This window comes from Desmodus rotundus, chromosome X (genome assembly GCF_022682495.2).
Source record: "Desmodus rotundus isolate HL8 chromosome X, HLdesRot8A.1, whole genome shotgun sequence".
Taxonomy (NCBI): Eukaryota; Metazoa; Chordata; class Mammalia; order Chiroptera; family Phyllostomidae; genus Desmodus; species Desmodus rotundus.
The window spans coordinates 61029809-61053577 of record NC_071400.1 but is presented as its reverse complement, the minus strand read 5'-3'; the positions used below and the strand labels follow the sequence as shown (position 1 = coordinate 61053577).

Here is a 23769-nt window from a genome sequence, read left to right as displayed (position 1 = left end):
TCCGGTTTATCTATGCGCGAATGTGGGGCAGTGGGGTGCTACCCACCGCTCTGCCTGCCCCACTCTCCGCCACTCTGAGTCCAGCCCTCTGGGTTTATCTGCGCAAATGTGGGGCTGCAGAGTCTGCTAGTGCTTGGACTGTCTGCGCCATTTGTCCCACACTCCGCCAGTCTCAGTCCCGCCACAGCCACCCGAGTCCTCTCCGCCCCTCCTACCGGTCTGGATGAATGTTTATTTTTTATTTCCTTGGTGTCGGACCCCCTTGTCGTTCGATTCTTTGTCAGTTCTGGTTGTGCGAGGAGGCGCAGTGTGTCTACCTACACCGCCATCTTGGTTCTCCGAACAACTCTTATTTTCAGTGATCCCATCAGACTCATTCATCATCCCATCTGAGGTGGTTTTTCGAAATTCTAACTGGCTATATACACTAGTGATATGGCTTTTACCAAGCTGTCACCATCAACATAATGCTAACCCAGCCTGTCAGCTTGGTCCATTGGCATGCCCTCCTGGAACCCTGTTTTGCTTTTTTCTGTAAAGCTCTTCATTTTCATGGGGTTCTCTCCCCCCCCCCGCCTCCCTGCTTCCCTCCTTCCTTCCTTCCCTCCCTCCCTTCCTCTCTCTTTCTCCCTCTTCATCCAAATACAATCACTGCTACCTACACTGATACCTATAAGGCTACATTTAAATGGAATTATAGAAGTTTAAGGAACACAGACTCACTTCAAATTGTATATGTTTCTCATTCTGACTGAGGAACTGAGTTATTGGCAGAGACCTCCCCCAATGCCCCTAATGATGTGACCATCGCACATGTTCTTTCTTTCTGATTACCTCAGTGAATGAGCGTATGCCGATTACACAGAGAGTATGTATTAAAGTGCTAACGTGAGCAGTAGACAAAACAGGGAAAACAAAAAGTAGGTAAGCAACTTTTTGAGAGTGCAATAAGTAAAACCAGTAGAATAACAGAATATGAAAATGAGTCTCAAACAAAAAAAGGATTCTAAAGCAGAGGGAACACATCAAAGTGATTGTTCTGCCTTCCCCACTGACACTCACCTGGATTCAATGTTTATGACAGGTGGCAGAGTGGGGTCAAGGTTCATTATTGGGGAGGATTGCATCATATCTGTAGATCATCTTGTGAAGATTTGATATCCTTGCAATGTTGACTTTTTCAAATCATAAACAGGCAATAGACTTCCATTTATATATAGGCCTTGCTTTCTATAATGGAATCACTGCTGTGTTAACGATAGACTGAAGGAAGCAAGTGTAGAAGCAGGAAAACCAGTTAGAAAATGAGTATAGTAATCCGGGCAAACTATAATGGTAACTGAGACTAGGATAGTAGCTTTCAAATTTGTTAAAAAGCAATTGGATGCTTGATAGATCGTGAAGATAGAACCTCACTCATGGGATGTGTAGCAGAGAAAGCATGGAGTCAGTGTTGGCTTCATGGGTTTTGGCCAAAGAAACTGAGATGGGGACAAGGAACAAAGTGGAGCGAGTTGGAAGATGGAGTGGAGGTCAGAAAGTTGTGTTTGAATATGTTGAGTTGAGATGCTTGCTAGATACCCTAGTGGAAATGTCAAGTAAGTTGTTAGAAATGTGAGTCTGGAGGTCAGTGAGAGGCCTGAGCTGGAACTATGAATTTGGCAGTTGTCAGTGTAGAGATAGTAAATTCAAGGGACTAGATGAGGTCACCAGGAAAGTGAGTACAGAGAAGAGAAAGAACCAAGGACTCAGCCTAGAGCCCTATAACATTTGGAGATCATGGGCAAAAGGATTCAACAGCAAAAGAAACTGAAGTTATTGGTGAGATAGCAGGAAATCCAACAGAGTGAGATTCTGGCAGAGACTCATTCTCCGGGTGTCTGTTTCACAGGGGTGTGGATGTGAATCCATTCTCGGTGCCTTCCTTTAGTCTGAACCCATCATTATTTTCTCATAAAGTCCTTAAGCTATCTGATGTTGATGCAGGGTTTTCTTTATATTCGCATTATTTGGTGACAGCACTAGGGATCTGATAATGGAAAGGGAGATAGGGGACTGTGTTCAAATATGAAAGTCCCATATTCTTTACTAACAACATCCATAATGATGTCTAAATTTAAGTACTTTATGTGTTCCAGGCACTGTACTAAGTCCTTTACATGTTAGTCCTTACAGATGTTAGATGCATTAACGCATCTAACATCTCCAGCAGTCATGACAAAGAATCTGCTACTGGTCTTATTTTATAGATGAGGAAATTGAGACGCAGAGTGTAAGTGACATGTTCAGAGTCACACAGCTAATAAGTGGCGGAGTAGGGATTTGAATCTAAACAGTGTGACTCCAGACCAGCTTTCAACCAGTACTTCAGCAGCCTTGGAGACATAGAAGCATACAAATGTATATCAATATATATACATACATGCATATATAATACATATTCTTTTTTAATATATAATCTTTATTTTAATTTTTTCCATTACCTTATACTCCCATCCCCAGCTATCACCACCTCGTCCATATCAATGAGTCCATTTTCTTTTGGATTCAGTCCCTCCACCCCCTAACCTCCCCCCCACACTACCTGTCACCTATTCTCTATCTACGAGTCTGTCTCTGTCTTGCTTATTAGTTCCATTTTTTGTTAGATTCCACATATGAATGAAATTATATGGAATTTTTCTCTGACTGGCTTATTTCACTTAGCATAATGTCCTCCAGGTCCATCCGTGCTGTTTGGTTGCACATGGTAAAACTTTCTTCTTTTTTATGGTCAAGTAGGATTCCAATGTGTAAATGTCCCATAGTTTTTTTTATCCACTCATCTACTGATGGACATGGGCTGCTTCCATGTCTTGGCTATTGTAAATAATGCTGCAGTGAACACAGGTGTGCTTATGTCCTTTCAAATTAGTGTTTTGGGTTCCTTTGGATATATTTGCAGAAGTAGGATTGCTGGGTCAGGAGACAGATCCATTTTCAATTTTTTGAGATATCTCCATACTGCTTTCCACAGTGGCTACACCAGTCTGAATTCCCACCAACAGTGCAAAAGGGTTCCCCTTTCTCCACATCCTCCCCAGCACTTGTTGTTTGTTGATTTATTGATGGCCATTCTGACAGGTGTGAGATGGTATCTCATTGTGGTTTTAATTTATATTTCTCTGATGAGTACTCATGTTTTGCATCTTTTCTTATGTCTATTGGCCATTTGCATGTCCTCTTTGGAGAAGGGTCTATTCAGGTACTTGGCCCATTTTTTAATTGGCCTGTTAGTTTTTTTGGTATTGAGTTTTGTAAGTACTTAATAAATTTTGGATATTAACCCCTTATCAGATGTATCAGCGAATATGTTCTCCCATTCTGTGGGTTGTCTTTTTATTTTGTTGGTGATTCCTTTGCTGTGCAAAAACTTTTTACTTTGATGAAGTCCCAATTGTTTATTTTTTATTTTGTTTCCCTTTCCTGGAGAGATATATCTGATGAAAAATTTCTTTTTTTAATATATTTTACTCATTATACTATTACAGTTGTCACATTTTTTCTTCCCTTTATCCCCCTCTGCCCTGCACCCTGCTTCCCACCAGCATTACCCCCTCCCCACTTTAGTTCATGTCCATGGGTCATACATGTAAGTTCTTTGGCTTCTCCACTTCCCATACTATTCTTACCTTCCCCCTGTCTGTTTTTTACCTACCTATTATGCTTCTTATTCCCTGTACCTTTCCTCCTATTTCCACCTCCCCTTCCCCGCTGAAAACTCTCCATGTGATCTCCATTTTTGTGATTGTGTTCTTGTTCAAGATGTTTGCTTAGTTTGTTTTTGTTTTAGGTTCAGTTGTTGATAGCTGTGAGTTTGTTGTCATTTTACTGTTCTCAGTTTTGATCGTCTTTTTCTTAGATAAGTCCCTTTAACATTTCATATAATAAGGGCTTGGTGATGATGAACTTCTTTAACTTGATCTTATTCGAGAAGCACTTTATGTGCCCTTCCATTCTAAATGATCTTCGCCAGATAGAGTAATCTTGGATGTAGCTCCTTGCCTTTCATGACTTGGAATACTTCTTTCCAGCCCCTTCTTGCCTATGAGGTTTCTTTTAAGAAATCAGCTGATAGCATTATGAGAACTCCTTTTTAGGTAACTGTCTCCTTTTCTCTTGCTGTTTTTATGATTCTCTCCTTTTAGCCCTGGCTGGTGTGGCTTGGTGGATTGAGTTCTGGCCTATGAACTGAAGGGTCGCTGGTTCTATTCCCAGCCTTGGCACATGCCTGGGTTACTGGCCAGGTCCCCAGTAGGGAGTGCACAAGAGGCAACCACACATTGATGTTACTCCTACTTTTTCTCCCTGCTTTCCCCTCTGTCTACAAATAAATAAATAAAAATCTTTTAAAAAATGTTCTCTCAGTATCTTTAACCTTGGTTAATTATAATGTCTTTGTGTGTTCCTCCTTGGGTCCAATTTCTTTGGGACTCTGAGGTTCCTGGACTTTCTGGAATTTTATTTCCTTTGCAAGATTTCAGAAATTTTCTTTCATTTCTTTTCAAATAAGTTTTAAAGTTCTTTCTTTTCCTCTTCTCCTTCTGGCACCCCTATGATTTTGATGTTGGAACATTTAATATTGTCCCAGAGGTTCATATGCCTCTTCTCAGTTTTTTGTATCCCTGTTTCTTCATTCTGTTCCAGTGAATGTTCCTTTCTTCTTTCTTTTCCAAATCATTGAGTTGAGTCCTGGTTTCCTTCCCTTCACTGTTGATTCCCTGTATATTTTTTTTTATTTCACTTTGCATAGCCTTCATTGCTTCCTCTGTTTTACATCCATGTAATCATTTCTGTGAGCATCCTGATTACCAGTGTTCTGAACTCTGCATCTGATAGGTTGGCTATCTCCTCGTCACTTAGTTCTTTTTGTGAAGTTTTGATCTGTTCTTTCATGTGGGCCATATTTCTTTGTCTGAGCATACCTGTTACATCGTAGGGGGTGGAGCCTTAGGTATTTGCCAGAATGGGGCAACCCAGGTGGCTATATTGTGGTGCTGTATGTGGGGGAGGGTTCAGAGAGGGAACAATGCCACTTGCTCAGCTCTTGCCCCACTTTCAGTCAATTCTCCCACTTCCTACAAGCAAATTGACTCCTTTTGGTGCTTCTTCTTGGGTGGGTAGGTTTGTGTACCTTCTAGGACCCCATGGGTCTCCAACAAACTCTTCTGTGAGGCTGAGAGTTTCTCCCACAGCTGCAACCCCCACAGGTTTTTGCAGACAGGGGTTTTGAGGCTTTAGTTTCTCATCCTGGAACCCTGGGTTGTGATATTTATGTCGCTCCCCAGTTGTTCTTCCGGGCTTATCTGCACGCGAATGTGGGACCGTCGGGTTTACTAGCCGCCACCTCCTGTGCCCAGCCAGTAGCTTTGCCTTGTGTCCTCTCCACCCTGGCTGCCCATCTCCACCCCTCCTACCAGTCTGGTCTGTATGGATGTTTCTTCTTTAAGTCCTTGGTTGTCAGACTTTCGTACAGTTCGATTTTCTGGCAGTTCTGGTGGATTTTTGTTTTTAAATTGGTTGTTGTTCTCCTTTTGGTTGAGGAAGCAAAGCGTATCTATGTATGCTTCCATTCTGGCTGGAAGTCTAAGTCAATGATGTTGAGTGTTTAGTTTATTTTTCAGAGACAACCTGACTTTTGACATCTCCAAGTTCTTGGGGGACATTTTGCTCTGGTCCTACTTGCTAAAAGAACTTACCTCACTTGTCAACAACAGTCTCCACTGTTGGCCCTTGTCTCCTTCCTTAGTCCAGATGGCACTGTGCCCCATGGGTTTCCTCCTTACCGTATGTTTGCACTCTCTGAGGATGAGCCAGTGCTCATCTTCCTGCTCTTTGAATATTAGGATTCTCTAGGTTTTATACTCAAACTTTTCTCAACTCTTGCAAGCTAGATAATCTCATCTGCTCCTATGGTTTTTAGTGCCATCTTTAAGCTGCTAATTCCCCCAAATTATTTCTGACTGGAATCTAGACTGCCATATCTTGCTGTCTTAATAGACATCTCCTCTTTCCTTTTTATTTATTTTTATTTTGTATAGTTGTAAAACATTTTAATATCTTTTTATTAAATAATGGCAATGGTATGGGTTTGGGTTTTGTCCTTAATGTTCTTTCTTAGCTCAGTAAAAAGTCAGAAACCCCATGTTGATCACTAACTTCATTTTTTATGAACATCTCTTTCAGTCCAACTATGAATTCTAAATGTTTATGGCAACACTGTTTGTCACATGTATCTGACAAGTTTCTAATTCTGTGTTAATTCACCTTTTCTCGCTGTCCATGCCTGTACCTGAATAGCTGACTATTGTGGCAGAAAATCACAGTCACCAATTCATGGGCACAGATCTCAAATGGGCCTTCAGTGCTGCTCAGCAATGCTGTCCCTTCTGTGTTCACCCTGTTCTCCTTATCATCACAGGGGATGTCTCACATAGTCTTTTCTCAAACCTCCAGTTCTATCTCCACCATCTGTAAGGTCAGAAAATTCATGTAATAAATGCAACAAGCACTGGTTAATTACTTGCTATGTCTCTTAGAGATAACTAAAGCTATCATACAGAAACTTCTTCAAAATCTGGTCTGATTTCCATCTATTCTGACTGCCCAACTAGACTTAATAGCTAGTCTTGCATGTAGTAACTTTGTTGTGTTTCTCTGCCTCTCTAGAGCAGAGGGCAGGGCCCTGAGGGGCATAGGATCTTGGACCCTATTTTAAATTGATGTATCCCTGCATTTCTCACCACCCCATCTTGTTTCTTCCAGCTGATGTGGAAGGCCAGTCCTTAAGACAGCGAGACAAGAGGCACAGTTTAAATTTGGTGAGTTTGGCATTTAAGTTCCTTGAAGCCTCAGTTTTACCAAAAAAAATAGCCTGACCTATATACATTCTCTTGAAGTCTGACTATCTGAGGACCATTGCAGTTTCCCCTTAAAGTTTGTACTTGTGTGGGAACTACTGGACTTAATAAGTAGTGTTCTATACAGACACTGCCTGCTCTAATAGTCCAGACACTTGTCTGACTTGGGGTTAGCTACTGAAGGCCTCACTTTATATTTGAAGCATTTGCATCAATTCATAACCCTTTGTCTTCCAGCCTGAGATCTAGGAAAGTTGTCACATACCTCACAAATTAAGTCCAGAGGCAGAGCTTGAGTAAAAGGCTTGTCTGACTTTCCTAAGGAAGTTCAGAAATTATTCTTGGATAATTTGCGACTGAAATTATATATATAGGTAAGGCTGCCTACCGGTAGTAGTTTCCATGACTGTTCTATGGTTCCCAACCTGTGCTTGTTCTCTTGCAGCCATGCAGATTCTCTCCAATGTGCCCCACAGCTTCAACCAGTGATGAAGACAGCTATGTGCCTATGGCCCCCCTGGGCGCCATCTCTTGTGTCAGATCCGAGTGCAACTCTGATGACTACATCCCAATGAGCTCAGGAAGTATCTCCAGCCCACTGCCTGAGCTACCTGCAAACCTGGAACCTCCCCCAGTAAATAGAGATCTCAAGCCTCAGAGGAAACGTAAGCCATTTGCCCAGGCCTGCTGTGTAGGAGAAGGGAGCAGCCATGTGGATAAGTTTCCTTCCTGACCCTCTCTGGGAAGGAAACACTAGAAAAACCATCCTAGAGGGCTGGGAGGTTTAAGGGTGAGGATAAAGGGCTAGAATTGAATGGGTAGGGCTGGGGAACCTTGCTGCCCCAGATTATCATGATAAAAGGAGTCAGGGGACTTTCAGGCACCATAGCCCTGCAAATACAGCCTACAAAGCCAAGTTCATTCCAGAGGGATCATCTTCACCTGCTCTCCAGTCAAAGGCTCAGAAATAAGTATTGATGGATTGGAATGGAACATACCTGACATGTCTTCATTTAAACAGCACTTGAATGTAATCACAGTGCCCTCTTCCTATAAGGAACTCAAAATGACCTTTGACATTAATTTCTGAATGTCAGACTTACCACTCAGGGCCCTATGCATGCCTATCAGGTGAGGTGTTTCAGATGGGAGAAGACTGCGGCAGTGAGCAGTCTAGCTCCTATGTGCACAGAACTCCTTAGAGCTTCTGCATGGCTCCTAGGCAGTTTCTCTGGGTCTGTTAAGCAGCATGGACAGGCAGGGATAAAGGAGAGGAGGGAAAGAGGGAAAGCAGGTTGAAGTAACTTTCTCACTTCATTCTTGCCCACCATCACCTGCCCAGTAAGGCTATGTGATTCCAAGGAAATATTTGGTACAAGGACTGTGATCTCTGGCCCTCACCTCTGGTACATTCCCACCTCTCTTTGCCCTTTGGAAAAATTACTTGTTCAGATGACCATGCCCAAAGCTAGTAACTTAGTCCCTTACTCATGTCTGGTCCATTCTAGTCTCACCTGTTGAATTTGAGTCAAATCATGTTTACAATGTGTTTGCCGTTTGCCATGGGTGTAGTGCTGTTTTAGGCACTGGGTGGGATACAAAGATGAGGAAGCAAGGAGGGTTCTTCAGTTCGAGAGGAAAAAAATATATAAAAACATCTGGAAGAAGAAGAATTATGAAGTCTATACTAAATAGGAGAACAGACCCTGTGTTATGAGGTTCAGAGGAAATAACCATTCATTCTGGTCAGAAGCAATTTAACAGGGACCTGTAACTTTGAGATAGATATCGTTCTGTTCAGTTAAATTTCTACAGCAATGCTGTCCAACAGTACTTTTTGGGATGATAGAAATGTGAATATTGAGCATTTGAAATGTGGCTAGTGCAACTGAGGAACTAGATTTTAAATTTTATTTAATTTTAATAAATTTAAATTTAAATAGCCACATGTGGCTTGTGCCTACCGCATCGGACAGTGCAGCTCTCTAGGACCTGGTGATCGGAGGCATGAAAGTGTTGAATGGACTCAAGATTAGAGATTCATTGGATGGGTGTGGAGGTCCACACTTGGGCCAGGAGATGCTGATTCTTTGACAGGTGTAGATGCAGGGATGGATCCTGGGGCCCAATGGGGAGAGGGAAGATGACAAAGCCAGGAGGTGACTGGTCGGTGTCATACCACCAGGAGAGACCTTCTCCCCAGACACTATATGACTCTAATGTCCTTTACAGATCACCACCTTGCTCAGGTGTGAGGCTCCTGGGAAGTGGATTGAGCAACAGGAAAGTCACTATACTAGGCTCTGGCGATATGGAGGGGAGTTATAAACACTGTCTACCCACCTCTACCCACATAGTCTAGTGGTGGAAAGATATAAAAGCAACCTGATAATAGGAATGCATGCATGACCAACTCAGCGACTTGGGCTGTTGAGGTGGAATTAGGGTCAGGTGCTAAGTGCTTCTCTAGAAGCCAAAGCTGTTGCAGCGAACAAATCAGAAGAACCCCTGTCGTCTCAGAGCACATAAGTCTAGACCTGAATCAGATAATCACAGGTGAGAATGTATCATCACAAACTGGGGGGAGTGCTATAAAGGGTAAGTACAGGAACTCATGAGAGCCCATGACGTGGAACCTGACCTTGTCTGGAGGTCAAAGAAGGCCTTCCTAAGCAGGGGACATTGAGCTGAGATCCAAAGATGACTACCCAGGCAGAGAAATGGAGAACGATGTTCTAGGCAGAAAGACCATCGTCTAGACAATGAACTAGAAGTGGGGAAGACTAGAACCTGAGTAATAAAAGTAAAGGTTCAATTTTGGACATGTCAAGTATGAAGTAGGCATTGGCATTTCATAAAGTCAGAGGCTTTCATCTGTTCTATTCATGCTATGTCTCTAACACTTAAGAGCCATACCTGCTATATAATGAGCTTTATAATTGTATGTTGACTAAATATATTGCCTTATCATTACCTCCAGCTGGTAATGTGACCATTTGCTCAGTAATTGCCCTGTCCCTACTACCAGGGAGTCAGGAAAGGGTGAAATTTACACTCATCGTCAGTGCTGCTTGTTAGTAAATTTGGATTTGATGTGCTAGGTAAGTGGAATGTCATAGTTTTACAGTCTTTTGATTTTGGCCTTGAACTGCTGAGAACTTACCCTACTGGATATTGTGTGTTATCTTGTAGCACGGTCACCTCCCCTAGAGCTGAGAAACCTTTCTACCATCCGGGAACATGCATCTCTAACCAGGACCCACACTGTGCCTTGGTAAGTCTCTGCTTCCTCAGAGGGTCCTCATCAAGCACAGACACTCCCAGTCTTAGTTAAGTCTCTTTGATTAAATGTAGTTGAAGCCCACTTGATCTAGTTTAAGCAAAAGAAGGGACAGGGTTTATGATCAGAAGAGGAAGGAATATAACTGAACCTCCCAAGATACCAGAATCAGCAAAAAGAGTGCTGTTGGAAACCCAGGGAATCTCTCTTCATCTCTCATGTGTACTTCTCTCTTCACATGTGCTCATTCCTCTTTCTTTGGAGAACTCTTCTTTGTTGCTCAATCTCCATGGCCAAAAATAGCTACCTTAAAGCCTGAGCTTATTTACATGCTACAATTTTAGTATCAGCAGAGACAGGCTCTTTTTCAATCCAAATTCACAATTCTTGGGAGAAGGAATTCTATTTGCCCCAGCATGGGTGGAATCAGCTATGGCCCAAGGGAGGGCCAGTAGTACCAATATGGCTTCAAGAAACTCAACTTTGTGAACAGAGTAGGTGAAGGGCATTCTCAGAGAAAGAAGAATGGTTCATGGGCTTGCTATACAGTCCCTGAAATGTATTTGCACCCTCTCGTCTCACCTTGTAGATGTTGCATTTTCAGAGTCCTGAGCCTTACCCAGGAGTTTCTTGGTTCACTCTAAATACCACAGGACACAATCATTTTGTAAAGCAGGATTCTGCAATGAGCTCTATTTACAGCTTCTGACTCAAGAGAAGGATGAAAGGTGATTTGCAGTCTTGTCCTCATTCCATCAGAGGACTGGCCACACTTCCTTACTTTCCCTGGTTACTTTGAATGGAAACAAGAGAGCCCCAAGGGAGTGGGTATTTTTCCTAAATGATCTGAAGCCTTGGTTTGTTTCTAGAAAGCTCATGAGCTGTGTCACATGGAAGGCCTGGAAAAAAGTAGCCTTTGAGAACTGGGAGTCATTTGCACCAGAGTAGGACAGAAGCTGCTGGACAGTCTCTACTGCTTTAAGAATCGCTTTGGCCGGAAGGAAGTTGTATCTGGAAGGGGAGGGCTGAAACCCCACAGGGCCCATGTCAGTTCCTGGCTGACTTTCAGAGCAGCTGTAAGACATTGCTTTGACCTCATCTATATTTTTGTTCTTAGCAATCGGACGAGCTTTCTCTCTCCAGAAAGAAATGGTATTAATTCTGCAAGATTTTTTGCCAGTTCTGTTTCCAGAGAAGAGAAAGAAAGCAACACCCAAATGGTAATCCTATATTTTTCATACTCTTCTTATTCTTCACCTGAATGTATATTCTTAGTTCATTATAAAGGAAACACACTTTACGAAGGCCCATAAAATCCTAACACAATCACTTGGTTGTGATATCAGGTTACAGTGTTTTCTAGACTGCGAACAAATTGATTTGAAGGTGAGTTTTATTTCCTGCAATATTGACTTCCTTGTACCATTTTGAGGCCAGTGTTTCAACAATTCCCAGGGTGTAGGCATGTGTAATGGCAAAATGGCAGTGTCAGCACTTTCACCAGGGCTCTGATATTCTGTTTGACCCCGATAGGTTTGGAGTTCCCTGGATGTCCAGAGTCTAGGCTGTGAAAACTCACACATTGGATGGTTCCTTCCACCAGACCACTTGGTGGCCCTGCCCTTAACTGCCTCTGAACCTTTCCAAAGGATGAATCTCTTAGAGTCCCATTGAAGGGGGGTGGGTACAGTTCCCTGGGCTTTGGGTATGCCTTAGTCTCTGAAGACTCCTGTTACAGGGTCTTCCTGTAGACCTGAGTGGATAGATACCTGACATTTCTGTTCTTTGATTAACCATTTACGGTTTTAGTCCTAATTTCCCCTTCCTGCCCTCTCATGTCCCTTCTGCTCTCTTTACCTTGGATTCTATTGGAGAGCATGGGTTTTGAAAAGAGAAAGGGGCTTTCAGCACCTCTGGGAATTATCAGGCATTTAATGGAGCCATACCCATTCTGCAATTTTTAAATGTAGGAACTTTGGAGGTAATTCTCTAGAAAGAATTGCTGTTTGAACTATGAAATTTTGAAAAGAGATCTTAGAAGGGCAATGTTCAAGGCAATGTTCAAGACTAGGTATACTTTTTTTAATTTTTGTTCTGTTACAGTTGTCCCAATTTCCCCCATTGCTCTTCCCTGCCCCGCCCAACCTCACTTACATATACTTTTGAGAAGACAACTCTTCCCTCCTATACATGAGGATAATAAGCAGTTCGAAAACTGAAAACAGTAATCTCCAGTGAAGCAGTAATTAAATGCTTTATTTTGCCTTTCTATTTGATAAAAATCTCTGTAAGTGTACTTAACCATATGCAGATGGAAAGTGACTCATATACAAATCTGCTGTGATCTTTCCAATGTTTTTCACACTTAGTAATGGCCCTTGGGAAACTTGTGGAAGAAAACATTCTTATAAATGATGCTCGACCAGCTGTGCTCTGTCTCCAGAGAACAGAAAAGGGAAGTGAATGTATAACGTAATAGAAGCAAGTGCATAGTCACTCCAGACACTAGCCATCCATTTATGATCTTTGAGCTTTGGATAAAGACCAGTGAGCCCCTGGTAACCTCTGTTCTGCTTTCTGTCTTCATAAATTTGCCTATTCTAGGCACCTCATATAAGTGGAATCACACAATATCGGGCCTTTTATGTCTGCCTTCTTTCAGTTAGCTTAGTGTTTTCAACATTCATCCATATTGTAGCAAGCATATATCAGAATTTCATTTTTAAAAAGATTTTATTTATTTATTTTTAGGAAGAGGGGAAGGGAGGTAGAAAGAGAGAGAGAGAAACATTGATGTGACAGAGGAACGTCGATCGGTTGCCTCTTGCACGCCACCAAACAGGGACCTGGCCCACAACCCAGGCATGTGCTCTGACTGGGAATCAAAACATTGACCTTTTGGTTTGTAGGACGATGCCCAGCCCACGGAGCCACACCAATCAGGGCAGAATTTCATTTTTTTAAAGGCTAATACTCTATTGTATATACACATTACCTTTTGTTTATCTATTTGTCTGTTGGTGGACAATTGGGTGGTTTCTACCTGTTGCCTATCATGAATAATGCTGCTATTAACATTGGTGTACAAGTACCTGTTCGAATCTTTGCTTTCAGTTCTTTCAGATATATACCTAGAAGTGGAATTGCTGGATCACATGGTAATTTGTTTACCTTTTGAGGAACCACCAAACTGTTTTTCAGTGACCAAACCATTTTATATTCCCAACAGCAATGCAGAATGGTTCCACTTTCTCTATATCCTCACCAACACTTGTTATTTCCCATTTTTTTGTTTGTTTTGTATAATAGTTATCTTAATATGTGTGAAGTGGTATCTCATTGTGGTTTTCTTTTGCATTTCCCTAATGACTAGTGATGTTAAGCATATTTTCATATGCTTAATGGCCATTTGTATATCTTCTTTGGACAAAGGTCTAATCAAGTCCTTCACCCATTTTTGAATTGGGTTGCTCGTTTTTATTGTTGTTGAGTTGTATAAGTTTTTTTTTTAAAAATATGGATATTAACATTGTATCAGATGATTTGCAAATATTTTTCCCCACTCTTTGGGTTGTCTTTTTCACTCTCTTGATAATGCCCTTATATGCAGAAAAGTTTTTTTTTGTAATTGATTGCAGAGAGAGGGGAAAGGAGAGACAAAGAAAGAGAAAAACACTGATATGAGAGAGAAACATTGATAGATTGCCTCTTGCATGTGCCCTGAGTGGGGACCTAAACTGCAACCCAGCCATGCAGGTGCCCTCGCTGGGAATTGAACCAGTGACCTTTTGGTTTCCAGGATGACACCCAACCAACTGAGCCATACTTGCTAGAGCTACACAAAAGTTTTTAATTTTGATGAAGTCAATTTTTTTCTCTTATTGTCTATGGTTTTTATGTTATATCCAATAAATCATTGCCAAATCCAACATCATGAAGTTTTATCTTTATGTTTTCTTCTCAGAGTTTTGTAGTTTTAGCTTTTATGTTGAGGTCTTTGATTCTCTTTTGAGTTTATTTTTGTATGTGATCGAAGGTAAGGGTCCAGCTTCATTCTTTTGCATATGCGTATCCAGTTCTCCCTACATCATTTGTTGAAAAGACTGCCCTTTCCCCACTGGTCTTGGTGCCTTCATGGAAAATCAATGAACCATAATCATGAAGGTTATTTCTGGACACTTGTATTCTCTTCCATTGGTCTATATGTTTGCCCTGCCCCCAATAGGACACTGTTTTGATTACTATAGCTTTATAGCAAGTTTTGAAATCAGGAAATGTGAGTCCTTCAACTTCGTTCTTCCATTACAAGATTGATTTGGCTACTCAGGGTTACTTGAGATTCCACATAAATTTTAGGATGGGTTTTTCTATTTCTGCACAAAATGCCATTGGGATTTTGATACAGAACACTTTGAATCTGTGGATTGCTTTGGTTAATGTTGTAATGTCTTTTTGAAATATATTTTATTGCTTATTCTATTACAGTTGTCCCAATTTTCCCCCTTTCCCCCCTCCACCTGGTGCCCCCATTCCCTCCAGCAATCCCTCTGCCTTAGTTCATGTCCATGGGTCATATAGATAAGCTCTTTGGCTTCTCCATTTCCTATACTGTTCTTAACATCCCCCTGTCTATTTTGTACCTACCAATTTGTGGTTCTTAATCCCAGCACCTTTTACCCTATTCTCCCCCTTCCACCTCCCAACTGATAACCCTCCCAATTATCTCCATATCTGTGATTCTGTTCCTGTTCTGCATGTTATGCCCAGTTTGTTTTTGAGATTCAATTGTTGATAGTTGTGAATTTATTGCCATCTTAATGTTCATAGTTTTGATCGTCTTCTTTTTCTTATATAATAAGTCCCTTTAACATTTCATATAATAAGGGCTTGGTGATGATGAACTCCTTTAGCTTTAACTTGTCTGGGAAGCACTTTATTTGCCCTTCAATTCTAAAGGATGGCTTTGCTGGATAGAGTAAGTTGTAGGTCCTTGCTTTTGATCGCTTTGAATATTTCTTGTCAGTCCCTTCTAGTATGCAAAGGTAATTTTTGAGAAATCAGCTGACAGTTTTATGGGAACTCCTTTGTAGGTAACTATCAGCTTTTCTCTTGTTGCTTTTAAGATTCTCTCTTTATCTTTAACCTTTGACATTTTAATTGTGATGTGTCTTGGCATGGTCCTCATTGGGTCCATCTTGTTTAGGACTCTCTGTGCTTCCTGCACTTGTATGTCTATTTCCTTCACCAATTAGAGAAGTTTTCTTTCACTATTTTTACAAATAAGTTTTCAGTTTCTTGCTCTTCCTCTTTTCCTTCTGGCACCCCTGTGATTCAGATTTTGGGACTCCTGAAAATGTCCCAGAGGCTGAGGAAGCTTAGAAAGCTTAGAAGCTTAGGAGGCTTAGGAAGAGGCTTAGAAAATGTCCCTTAGTCTATCCTCATTTTTTTTTGGATTCTTTTTTCTTCTTGCTGTTGTAATTGAATGGTTTTTTATCATCCTTATGTTCTAAATCATTGATTTGATTCTCAGATTCATCCCCTCCACTGTTGGTTCCCTGCAGATTTTTCTTTATTTCACTTAATGTAACCTTCATTTCTGCCTGGGTCTTTTTTATGCTGTTACAGTACCTAATGAGTTCCTGGAACATCCTTATAACCAGTGTTTTGAACTCTGCATCTGACAGATTGTTTATCTCCACTTTGCTCAGTTCTTTTTCTGGAGTTTTGTTCTGGTCTTTCACTTGGGCCATATTTCTTTGTCTCCTCAATTTGATAGCCTCCCTGTATTTGTTTCTGTGTATTAGGTAGAGTTGCTTTGACTTCCTGTCTTAGTAGTGAGGCCTATTGTAGAAAAGCACACCTGCAAGTAGTATGGGGTGGAGCCTCAGGTAATCGCCAGGGATGTGGCCCCCGGAGCAACCCATGTTGTTGCTGTATGGCTCTGTGTGGGAGAGGGCTCGGTGAGGGGACAATGCTGCTGCCTCGCCTCTGGAGCTTTGCCCATGAGGATGCTGTCTCCCAGCACTCACCCTTATGCCAGTCACCTCAATTTCTCCTCATATGTCACTAGTGCCCTTCCAGCTGTTAAACCCCTCTGGCACTGAATCCCAGAGGGGATGGTTCTGTGTAAGTCCCAAGGCTGTTGTGGGCCCTTTAAGAGGAGTCTTCTGTGAATACTGCTGTTTCTTTTGCCACCCCAAACTCTACTGGGTTTTATAGCCAGAAGTTATGGGCACTTAACTTCCTGGTGCTAGAACTCTGGGCTGGGTCGTCTGGTGTGGGTCTGAGATCCCTCACTCCCAAGGTTTTTATCCACTTGATGTGGATGTGGAACTACCCATTCCGCATCTCCGCTCCCCTCCAGGTCTTTGCGCCTCTCTGTGCATCTCTATATCCCCATCCCTCCTACCCGTCTGGGTGAATGTGGCTTCTCTAAATCCTTGGTTGTCAGATTTCCATATAGCTCAGTTTTCTGACATATCTGGGTGATATTTGTTTTGTAGTCTAGTTGTAATTTTTGCTCTAATTGTGCAAGGAGGCGAGCCATGTTTACGTATGCTTCCATGTTGACCAGAAGATCCTGGTTAATGTTGTAATCTTAACAGTAATTAAACCTTCCAGTCCATGAACACACGGTGTTGTTCCATTTTTTTCTATGTGTGCTTTACTTTCTTTCATCAATGTTTTGTAGTTTTCACTGTACAAGTCTTTGTTTCCTTGGTTAAATTTATTTGTAAATATTTTATTGTTTTTGATGCTATTTTAAATTAAATGGCTGTCTTAATTTCTTTTTTAAAGTGCTCATTGTTAGTGTATAGAAATGCAACCAAAATTTTGTGTGTTGATCTTGTATCCTTGCTGAGTTTGTTTATTTTTTGCTTATTAGTAACTTTTTTGAGTGGAATCTTCTACAACTAAGACCATGTTACCAGCAAACAGGTTATTTTGCTTCTTATTTTCCAATTTGGGTGTCCTCTGTTTCTTTTTCTTGCCTAATTTATTTCCAATATTTTGTTGGATAGAAGTAGTAGATAAATCTGTTGTCAGCTACACAGCCCAGAAATTCTTCTGCAGGTGCATGAATGCTCATGGCACTGTCTTATAAGAGCACCAAACTGGAAGCAGGTCAAATGTCATTGGTAGTGAAACAGTTAAGTAAATCATACAATGCAATTTCCTAATCCAATGAAAATCAATGAAATAGGGCACAGGTGGCAAACACAAGGCCCGTGAGCCGAATCTGGCCCTCCACCTTTTTTTTTTTTTTTTTATCCGGCCCAGCACCTTGTTTTTACCTGGCTGCAGCGCCGAGCTCCTTGCTCCTAGGTAAGGAGTAGTTACATTTATACAGTCCTAAAATTACATTCGGCCCTTTGAGGGCAACCACGAGGCTGATGTGGCCCCCGGTGAAAATGAGTTTGACACGCCTGAAATAGGGCTTTTGCATCGATATGGGTGAGTGAAGGATGTTTTATGAAACAAAAATTGAAGCCATGAAAAATACATGCCATACAATTCTATTGATAGAAGTTCAAAACAGGCAAAACTAAACCATATGTGATTTAAGGATACTTACCATCTCATAAAGCCATATGTAAAAACAAAGAATAGTAAACTCAAAATTCAAGATGATACTTAACCTCTTGGTGGGAGAGAAAGAGGTAGCAGAAGGGGAACAGGCACTTCAAAGGTATTGGTAGTTGGTAGTATTCCATTTGTGAAGCTGGTGGTGGCAAGTCCATGGACAATATTACACACATCTTACCATTGTGTTGTATAAAGTACCTTGGACTTCATTTGGGGTGACTTTACTAGAACTTTAATAAGTGATATTGATCTTTTCAGGATTTAATCTCTAAGGTGTCATGGGCCTGTCAGATTCATAAAACAAATTCTTCTTGGGGGAGATTTTGGCCAACTGCTTTCATGATGAATAAAGATAGAGCTTATGTGAAGACTGAATTGGCTATTTAGCATTTCAAATGCCTCCTCTCACTCAAACGTGCAGGAGGAGCTGCACAGATCTCACCAGACTAGTCTGTTATGATCTGACGGCAGCTGCCCAAGTGAAGACATGGCTCACCCTCCTTCCCTTGGGCAGCCCGGGCAGACGTTGTTAACCTGAGTCCTGTGATGTTGGATTCTAGGGGCAACAGCGAACAGTCAACTCCCGGAGCAGTGGTGCTCTGATGTGGACAAAGAAATGCAACCTAGATTATTTAGCCCTGGACTTCAATTCAGCATCACCAGCCCCTGTACAGCAGGTAGGAAGGAGCTTGTGTCTGAGAATTCACAGGAGATTTCATTTCTGTTTATTAGATTTTTCTGATGATTCAACCATGTATGTCCTCTTTGGAAAGTCTTAAACATTCAGACATGTACAGTGAAGAATATTAAAACCAGCCCTGATTCTGCCTCCCAGAAAGCCTGCTGTATTCCCTCTGGGATGTATTCTTTAAGCAGGGATACCTTGTTTTATTGTGCTTTGCTTGATTATGCTTCACAGATGTTGCATTTTAGGCAAGGCCCTACACCAGCTAAAAAAATACGACCCACTTTATGTTGATAGTCCCTTTATTGCAATGTCCTGGAACCGAACCTGCAATACCTTCAAGGGCCACCTGTGTACATACAAATGTTTGTAGTATTCATGCCTTTCAAAACTTGGACCATAAAGTTAATAGAAAAATTTCTCTGGCAGAGAAGAGCATGAGGTAAAGGGCACTTCAGGCATCAGAAGGGCCTGCTTAGAGAAGAAGATATAGTTTAGTGCGGCTAGACTGGGGATGGGTGGCAGGACCTCTCAGTTGGAATTGGAACCCCTCAGTAAAAGGCCTCAAAAGGCCAGGTTCGGCAACTTCAACTCTCTGGGGTAATATTGTGAAGAATAACATCATGTTGATGCCTGTGGTGAGGATTAAATGAATTAATACATGTCGAAGCGACACTAGCCATTAACTAGTGTCACCCACTACACAGTGTAAGCCATGGAATGAATGAATGGTAAGCAGTGGACAAGAACTAAATATTTTTGAGCAAGGGATGATCATAATCTAAATTGCATCTAACAATGTATTGTTTGATGAGAGAAACAACTTGCTAAACAGGATATATAGTATGATTCGTGTGTGTGTGTGTGTGTGTGTGTAGGGAAAAAAGGTCTGGAAGGGAATTCTGTCAAATGAACTTGCATTTCTCCTTTACCTTTAATTTCATTCCAAAAACTTGAACTGATACTCCAGCAAAGCTGATCAGAAAGATAAGACTAATAAGCACAAAGGTGTATTAGTCAGTTTTGGTAGGCTATGTAATCAAGACAAACAACCCCCAAATCTTAGTGTCTTACAACAGAGAAGGCTTTTCAGTTGTTGCTAATGGGACAGTCCAGTCCACTACAGGCCAGCATCTTGGTGTTCTAGGTCATCTTCAATCCAGGGCCCAAGCAGAAGGAGCAACTCCATCTGAGGCATGCTGGTCTCCTGGAAGGGAAAAAAGAGAGACTGCAGAATCACAGGATGCCCCTTTTCTCTATAGGATCTCTATGTGTCACTTCCACTCACATAAGTCAAAGCAAGTCAAATGGCTAGAGCAAAGTTGAAGGGAGCAGAGGTGAAAAGATATTTATACACATACACCCAAAGTATAATAACAGTTCTGCAGTGAATGACCCAGAAAGAAGGGGCAGCAAATACTTAATAACATTATAATCTACCATAGAAGGGCTGACATTTTCCTGAATTTTTAATTCAATGTAATGACATATTTTTATTCTCCCCCTTCAGAAACTTCTTTCGGATGAACACAAAGTCGACTACGTCCAAGTGGATGAGCAGAAGACACAAGCTCTCCAGAGCACAAAGCAGGAGTGGACCGATGAGAGGCAATCCAAAGTGTAAGCGGTGTGGGTTTGGACTGTGTGTGACAGGGAAACTTGGGGCTGGGTTTGAGGTTTTTCTTTTATCCTCACCTGAGGACATTTTGTTTTTCATTTTTCATTGCTTTTAGAGAGAGAGGAAGGGAGAGAGGAAGGGAGAGTGAAACATCGATGCGAAAGAGAAGCATCGATTGGTTGCCTTCCCGTATGCGCCAGACCGGACTGGGGATCAAACCCGCAACCTAGGCATGTGCCCTGACTGAGAATCGAGCCCGCAACCTTTTGGTTATGGGATTGTGCTCCAACTGACTGAGCCACACTGGCCAGGGCAAGGGTTTGAGGTTTTTCGCTAGAATCACACTGATGTTCGACACAGGTCAAGATCCAGAGAGAATGTATAATTTCCATGGGCTCGGCAAGAAACTTTGGGAGAGAGGACCAATTTGTATATATTAAATGGGGAGAAGAAGGAAGCGGTGTCCTCCCAGAGAGTTCTCTGAGGGCATCCAGCCCCCACCCCACCCCCACCCGTCGCAGAAGTTTTCTTCTCTGGCCACACTTGCCCATGCCCAGAGCCTCAGGGATGCTTAGAATTGGCTCCACAGTCACAAGAGACAGAGATGGAGGATTCCACAGCCACGGACCGGGATGTAGAAAACTCCATTCATTCAGACAGGGTAGGAACAATAAAAACAAGACTCAGGAGAATATTATTCCGAGTTTGGTTAAAAATCTCTCCAATGGAGAATTTGGAGTGCACATTGAAGCCAGTATTGCTAACTGACAGGAAGACATCGTTTGACTCCAATACCTGAAATTGACCTCTCTCCTGTGCTTCCATTGAAATTATAAATTTTCCTAGCAGAGAAGACCCAGGAAGGTCATCTTGTCCTAGCACCTGAAGACACGGTTGAAGAGATCAAGACTAGTGATAGTGGGAGAGTCTGCACTCCTTATGCCATAGACTCCAGCAGACAAATTGTTTCTATCTCCCAAAGAAAGACAATTCAAATGATGGGGCAGTGAGTCCTGGGCACTGTGATAACCATATCAGATGACACCAGTGGCTCTAAGGACATAATGTTTGGAGCAGCTACCTGTGGCTGGGTATTCCGTTCCTGTTGGCCTTTTTCCAGCATGTCTTCATGTGCATCATACCCTGTCTTCTCTAAAAGACCTTAGGAGCACAGGTTGGCAGATATTGTTGCTCCCACTTTGAAGAAAAGAAAACTGAGAACCACAGGAGGGCGTACTTTGCCCAAGATCACTCATGGATCCGAGACACAGAGTCAGGTTTAGAACAGAGCTGGCCAGGCTGCCTGTTGCAGGCTTGTTCCACTATCTCACCCTGACTCAGAATTTTGAGGAAATCGATCAGTTTGGTCAACCTCGGAGACCTATGGTGAAATGTACAGATGTGAGATGGGTCATCATTTCCTTTCCTTTTCTTAGGAGTTTGAGTAGGTGCTTTTATACTTGAAAGGTATGTGTGTCAAACCAGGATTTCTTTGCATGGTGTTCAAATGGGAAATTCTGAAATAATCAGTAATTACCATCAGAAATAACTTCTAATAATCGGTGTGAAATCCGTTCTTGGATTGCATGGTCAGCTTGTAGTGTGTTTCCCATGAGGTCGCTAATGCTGGCAAAAGAATTTTTGCTACCTGGGAAGGCACAAATTGTCCCTGCCTGTTCCATGCCGGACCCAGCCTTTTCAGTGATAAAGAGAGTTATGACTAAGAAAAAACACAAACAAAACCCACTGAGTTGCATTCTCAGGTTCCCTGGCTAATTTTTCCCTCTGCTTTATGGGGTATTGGGGTTCAGGGGACTCAGATGAAAGTCTCACTCGGGCATGGAATTTTACTTGATTCTTCTTCCTGATCCTTCTGAGCACCTGTGGCCAGAAGACAACTCTGAACAACTGGGAATTAAACAGTTACTGCTCCAACGTTTATATGAGGATGAATCAAACAGGCAGGCAGGTCCATGACAGTTGGGGTTACTCAGGGCAGTTGTAGGCTTTGCTGCATGGTTTGGGGGTTTCAGAGTGCCCCAAAAGTAAGTAAGTGCCAAAGTCTTGTTTTATCAGATCATAAAAGAAGTAGTTTTGATGTTAAAAGCTGCAGGATCTTGTAACATCATTTTCTTCTTGGAGCAAGGTTGGGGGAAATTGCTGAGTTGAGTCCTTAGTGAATGCAGACAGAGCAGGAAGAGGGCTCCCTCACCCTGTGGCCAGCTCCATGTCACCACGCACAGAGGCTACAGCCTGTAAAGAGCTGCCTTCTTCCCTAAGTGACTTGCAAAGAGTCACAGAGTCCTTAGGCAAGAATCAAGGGCTGCAGACGGCCAGGTCCCATAGATGGTAACTTCCTCATTTGTGGGGCACCTGTGTTTAGACCACTGAGTACCTGAGACAGGCCAGTGCAGAAAAATTCATGCCCAAGTGTCAAGAACCACACCAGATTGAAAATAGAATGAAAAAGAAAATACAGCTGAAATTATGTTGATAGTGAAATGTCATTCAATTGACAAAAGAGAAAATCTGTTACTATAAGACATTTCCATAGCCACATTTACTGTGGAAAGCAATACGCACTTCAGTGGTATGACTTGTTTGGAAGTGATTAATTAGGGATTAAAAAAAACGGGTGACTTCACCCTCATTTCAAGGGTGTATGCAATTATGTCCTGCTTTGATAAAACTGCTAATAGAAGGCTACTCAAAAGCATAATGATTCAGGGATACAAAGTACAGGTAGTTTTTCAGCTGAGAGGAGCATATGCTCCTGAAAAAGTCACCACAAGTCAAACTGATGCTGGCCAAATCTTGTTTCTTGGTGGGTATAATCCATGTGTAACAGAGGGTCATGATTTTGACCAGGTTCTGAGATTTTTTTAACCGATCATCCCAGATTCCATTTCAAGTCAAGTGCGTGTGGTGTGCCTGTACACTGTGCAGGCCGCTCCTTCCCGGGAGACTCGGGAATCCACAGAACAGGACAACGCAGCAATTAATTCCACCTTGTTTTCTGCAGTTCCTGTTTGTTTTGTTTCTTTCCATCTTGTTTTGTTAGGAAATTCCTCCACTTCAGGAGTTGTGCAGTACAAAAAGGGGTACTGAGGGTCTCAAGCCTACAAGTCCCTAGGGCCACAAGCCCACAAGAACTTTGGGGGTTTACTTTTTCTTGAGAAGGGATGTGCCCTGAGGCCCGGTGTATAGCCGGGCTGCAAAGGCATGGAGTGAGCCAGTGGGAGTCAGTGTCCAGACCACTACACTACGGAGCCAGTATCGACTGACTTGTGGCCTTTAGGTTCAAGCTCAGACGGAAGGCTCCTCGCAGGCCTGGCTTTCTCCTCAAGGCTTCCACAGTCCCCATTCATAACATCTTTGTACCCACAATCATGCTGATTTTAAAAGTTCATTGTGTTTTTACTATTTTATTTCTGGTGTTAATAAAAGTTTTGTAAGGAGGAATCATGACTTAAGTTCCTTATTTGTTTTTAGCGATGACATTCAATATAAATCCAGAACATGTTTTGAAAGCTGAGTATGTGAAAATAAACCTCACTGCCATTTTCAATTACAACAGAGTTAACAGCTGACTCACGTGGAATGACCTACATCCATGTAATTTCGCTGCAAACAATTGAGCAGGTGGCTGTAATGAGTACTGCTTCTGCTCAGCCAAACCACATCTTGGCATCTTTTTTCT

The 23769-nt window shown here is 42.0% G+C and overlaps 1 protein-coding gene across 7 annotated transcripts in view; it reads left to right on the top strand.

The window, feature by feature from the left end:
* Positions 1-23769, top strand: part of GAB3 (GRB2 associated binding protein 3) — a 95644-nt gene that overhangs the window by 54475 nt on the left and 17400 nt on the right. For 2 of the 7 annotated variants that reach the window (XM_053917607.2, XM_053917606.2), the window contains exons 5-11: positions 6805-6860; positions 7345-7564; positions 10092-10173; positions 11297-11399; positions 18327-18443; positions 19962-20071; positions 20185-23522. In XM_053917607.2, coding sequence (XP_053773582.1) covers positions 6805-6860; positions 7345-7564; positions 10092-10173; positions 11297-11399; positions 18327-18443; positions 19962-20071; positions 20185-20299 — 803 coding nt within the window. In that variant the 3' untranslated portion in view covers positions 20300-23522. Of the gene's footprint in view, positions 1-6804; positions 6861-7344; positions 7565-10091; positions 10174-10783; positions 10854-11296; positions 11400-18326; positions 18444-19961; positions 23523-23769 lie in introns of those variants that run through there. The other 5 variants (XM_053917610.1, XM_053917609.1, XM_053917608.1 and 2 more) reach the window with 4 other exon arrangements.